General features: G+C 40.0%; 1 protein-coding gene across 1 annotated transcript; it reads left to right on the top strand.

The window, feature by feature from the left end:
• Positions 1-1,384: 1,384 nt before the first annotated feature.
• On the top strand, positions 1,385-2,353 carry LOC139308350 (lysophosphatidic acid receptor 3-like). The gene has a single exon (XM_070931862.1). The coding sequence runs from the start codon at positions 1,385-1,387 to the stop codon at positions 2,351-2,353; it is 969 nt and encodes a 322-aa protein (XP_070787963.1).
• The last annotated feature ends 2,944 nt before the right edge of the window (positions 2,354-5,297 follow it).

The raw sequence follows: 5,297 nt of genomic DNA on the forward strand, positions 1-5,297 counted from the left end.
AACTATTTACTAAGTCTGCACTACTATTAATCTTCTCATCTTCTCATCGTTCCCATCACCCATCTCCTCCCACTTACGACTGTATGACTGTAACTTAGTTGCTTGTATCCTTATGATTTATATTGATATTGATATTGTTTCCTGATTGCTTATTTGTACCCTATGACTATCATTAAGTGTCGTACCTTATGATTCTTGAAGAACGTATTCTTTCTTTTATGTAGAGTGAGAGCGTATGCACCAAGACAAATTCCTTGTGTGTCCAATCACACTTGGCCAATAAAGAATTCTATTCTATTCTATTCTATTCTATTCTATTCTATTCTATTCTATTCTATTCTATTCTATTCTATTCTATTCTAAAGACCTGTGGATTTCAATTCCCAGAATTCCCCAGCCCCATCGTTAAGTCTTAAGGTCGCCAAGGTTGGACACCTTTGATCTAAGGCACAACAGCTTGGTGAACTCTGATGTATGGAAGGAATGGAAATATCTCTGTTTGCTTTTCATCAGCAATATTTATCCTTTAATTAATATCATTCCAGTGTAGGCAGCCCGGCTGGGCAGCGAGATTAGCTAGAATTTATTGGATACCTTTGCTACGTGAGATCAACCTAGCAACCTTGGAGTGAGGAGCCGATAGCCCTCCTGATTAGATTTCTGGGAGTTAACGTTTAACTCACTGTTTGGGTGATACGAGGAAAACAGGAATGCTTGCTGTTGAGTCTTCTCCCCATGGATCAGCAAAACGGGAGGTCATCGTACCCAAGACCAGTCCAAGGTTGCAGAATAGGAGAAGAAAAAGAGAGTAATTGCACCAGAGATAGAGCATAGAATCATTGGGTTGGAAGGGACCTTTGGAGATCTTCTAGTCCAACCCCATGCTTATACCATTTTGGACAAATGGCTGTTCAATCTCTTCTGGAAAACCTCCAGTGATGAAGCAGCACCCGCAACTTCTGGAGGCAAGCTGTTCCACTGATTAATTGTTCTAACTGGTCAGGATTTTTTTTCCCCTTATTTTCAGGTTGGATCTCTCTTAAATGATCTTCCACCCATTGCTTCTTCGCTTGCTCTGAGGTGTTTTGGAGAACCTTTAAATCTTCAGGTTCACCTACATCTTTAGCTGGGTGAGCGGTGGCCTTATACGATCGACAAGAGTCCACGATTTGGAATATCTTCGATGGCAGTAAGGATCCCAGCCTTTCAACCAAAAAAGTTTTCTTCCAAGATCCAGAAAGTGTGTGAATAAACAATCTGCGCCTTTCCTGATCTCGCCTTTGACCTGGGATCTTAGTTCCAGCCTTCCATTCTGACGTCTTGCCTCTGATCTTTAGCATCTCAGCTTGGATGGTTGTCTGAGATTCAAGGCCTGATCCTCACCATGATCCGGAAGCATGATTGTTTAAACAACATCACTGCTCTCATATGGAATCGCCCCCTGGTGTTGGCCTTGGGCATCCCTCAACTTCTCATCACCTTCCTCTCCGCCGTCTTCAACTCAGGAGTGGTCCTTGGGATGGTGTTCTCCAAGGAGTTTCACAAACCCATCTTCATCCTTTTCTGCAACTTGGCCGTCTCCGACTTCCTCTGCGGTTCTTCAGGCTTCTGGATCGCCATGCTGTTCATCACGGACCCTCAAAGCACCGTGGTGGGGTCCAAGGAACTTCTCAGAGCTTACGCCTTCTACGCCATGTCGATCCTGGCCACCATTTATAACCTAGTCATCATTGGGATCGAACGCTACCTGGCTGTATCCAGAAGTCTGAGGATGAGATGCCGAATTACCAGGAACCAGATTTTGAGTACCGCCTTGGGTATTTGGGCGTGTGCCTTCTCCTTGGGGTTCATGCCTCTAATGGGGTGGAACTGCTTGGAGAAGGATAAGATCTCCGCTCTGTACAGTCCGTTGTGCATGGACTATCTCACCTTCATCACTATTCCTCACTGTCTAGTGGTGTTAGTTCTACCACTCTTCACTTACCTAAACATCATCATCTTTTTGAGGAAACACAAAGGAAGTATGGAAACTGTGGGGCAGTGCCACGCTACCTACCGCCTAGCTGAAGTCCAGGTTGCCAGAACCAGTGTGCTGATTTGGGTTCTGGCTTTGTTTTCCTACGCTCCTTTCTTCGCTGGGGTTGTGTTTGATTCAGCCACTCAACAATGTCCCAGTGAGCATTCTCGAGCTATCTATATATTCAGAAACCTCACGGTAATGATGATCACCATTAATTCACTAGGAGATCCCATCATATACTCTCTGAATATGAAGAAGTTGGGACATAGGTTCAGGTTTCTGAAACTTCCTTCCAACAACCGCATTGAAGTACAAGTCATTGGACAGACCTGATATTGGGGGAATCTCCAGACCTGTGAATTTCTGCCTCTTGTGAATGATCGACAGATGGTATGATGGATGGTGCTGTCCTTTACATATCTACTCAGAAATAAATCCCATTGAAGTTGAATGGGACATACTCCAAAGTAATAGAATAGCAATAGCTCTGGGAAAAAAATGGTTGGAAGAGATGATACAACAATGTAATGAGTTGAAACCAGAAATATTTCTGTTAGGACTTTTACCGGAAACCTATAATAAAGAGTATATTTAACTATTCATGTATTAACTGCAGCTAGAATTGTATTTGCACAACATTGGAAAAGTGGAGAGATTCCCATTGAAGAGAAGTTGATAAGGAAAATATTAGAATGTGCAGAAATGAATAGATTAACATTAGCAATTAAGGAGAAAGAGCAAACTGAATATTATATGATATGGGAAGTATTTTATCAATGGTTGGAGAATAAAATGGAGTTTGGAAATGAAGGAGACCAAAAATAAGTAGAAAATATATTAAAAAAGAATTATGAATAAGATGAAAAGTGTTAGTATATGTATACATATGAAGAGAATAACAATATTTGATGTTAATATGGTATAAAGATGCTAAGAAGAAAATGTGGGCTTGTAGAAGTCCCCATTTTCTTCTTAGCATCTTTTAATAATAATAATACCATAAATATTTAAATGTTTAATGTACTTAAAATTAATTAATGTACATTAATTAATGTACATTAATGTTTAATGTGCTTATAAAATTAATGTGAATGTGAAAGATGTGATAAATGAGGAATGATGTAGCCCAGAGATGTTTGTACCCAGACGACACACTGCATAAGGAAAGAGGGAATGCTTTATCTTTGTTTGTAAATAAAAAATTTACAAAAAAAAAGTAATAGCACATAGACTTATATACCGCTTCACAGTGCTCTACAGCCCTCTCTAAGCGGTTATACAAAATATATATTACCCCCAACAATCTGGGTCCTCATTTTACCGACCTTGGAAGGATAGAAGGCTGAGTCAACCTTGACTCAGAGAATGGAAAGGGAGCGGGTGGAAGATATGTAAAACCTTATACAATGGGGCATGACAAAATACAGGTAGTCCTCAACTTACAACCATTTGTTTAGAGACTATTCAAGGTTACAACATCATAGAAAAAGGGACTTATGACTGGTCCTCCTACTTACGACCATTGCAGCATCCCCACGTTAATGTGATCAAAATTTGAGGGCTTGGAAACTGGCATGTATTATGAATGGTTGTTGCAGCTCCTTGGGAGTCATGTGACTGCCGCTTGCGACTTTCCCAGTCCGATTAAGCAAAGTCAATGGGGGAAGTCAGATTCACTTAATAATTGCATGATTCACTTAACAACTGCAGTGATATGCTTAATAACCGTGGTTAAAAAATTGTCATAAAATCGGGCATGACTTATCTAAAAATCGCCTTGTTAGTAATGGAAATTTTGGTGTCTCAATTGTGGCCGTAGGTCAAAGGGCTACCTGTATGATATCTGTGTATCTCTTTCTTTGAGATCTTTTGGGAAGTACCTACAGAATAGAATAACAGAGTTGGAAGGGACTTTGGAGGTCTTCTAGTCCAACCCCCTGCCCAGCCAGGAAACCCTACACCACTTCAGACAAATGGTTATCCAACATCTTCTTAAAAACCTCCAGTGTTGGAGCATTCACAACTTCTGGAGGCAAGCTGTTCCACTGATTAATTGTTCTAACTGTCAGGAAATTCCTCCTTAGTTCTAAGTTGCTTCTCTCCTTGATGAGTTTCCACCCATTGCTTCTTCTCCTGCCTTCAGGTGCTTTGGAGAATAGTTTGACTCCCTCTTCTTTGTGGCAGCCCCTGAGATATTGGAAGACTGCTATCACGTCTCTTCTAGTCCTTCTTTTCATTAAACTAGACATACCATATCAATCTGATTTATTCTGATTGAGTATGTAGTCCTCCCTTTCTCTAAATAAGAGGATTTTAAGATAAACGTTGCTGATTTTCGATGGGTTCTCTAAATGCAGATTTACAGTACGGTATTGTACTGCTACTCAGTTTCAGCACCTGAAGGAGTGGACAGTTCCCCGCCAACAGGAGAAAAAACCCAGAACAAGCAAAATTGTTTCAAAATTTAAATCTCAGGGACCATCAAGGAAACACAGTACAAATTCAGGTTGAAAATTCAAGACTTTAATGTGAACTTCCTCCAGAATGAATTATTAATCAGAATAATTCTCTGAGGATTATAAAGCTTGCTTTATATTGTTTTTCTTCTTGTTACAGTATGTTTTTTTTTTTAAATTTGATTTATATGCCGCCCTTCTCCGGAGACTCAGGACGGCTTACAATGTGCTAAGCAATAGCCTTCATTCTTTTGTATATTTATACAAAGCTTATTGCCCCCACAAATTGGGTCCTCATTTTACCTACCTTAGAAAGGATGGAAGGCTGAGTCAACCTTGAGCCTGGCGAGATTCGAACCTGCAGTAATTGCAGGCATCTGGTCTTAACAACCAGCTTAATAACAGGGTGCCTTAGACCACTGTACTACCAAGGCTCTACCAAGGCTCTACTGTACTACCAAGTATGTTACACTTGGCTTAAAAAAAAAGTCATTTTATTGGTTATTTTCCATCGGTTATATCTGTTTACTCAACTAATTGCCCGTATGATGGATCTCAGCCAGATAGTGCCTCTAATATAATGAGTTATGAACACCCAAAAAAGCTTACCCAATAATGAAACTATTACCTTTTGCTGTGCCCCAAAATTTACTGAAAACATCTCAGAAAAAATGGCTTGGATTAACAGCTCTCCCCCAAAATAGTGGTGAACGTTTGAGGAAAAGTTGGACTTAAAAAAAAAAAGATTTAGATTTAAAACAGGTAATATGCTCAACCTGGATTTAGAAATATATTGTTTCATATATGTTCGTGAACTCAGG

The sequence above is a fragment of the Pituophis catenifer genome, unplaced genomic scaffold (genome assembly GCF_029215685.1).
Source record: "Pituophis catenifer annectens isolate HBS135680 unplaced genomic scaffold, rPitCat1.0.hap2 SCAF_1, whole genome shotgun sequence".
NCBI classification, from domain to species: Eukaryota; Metazoa; Chordata; class Lepidosauria; order Squamata; family Colubridae; genus Pituophis; species Pituophis catenifer.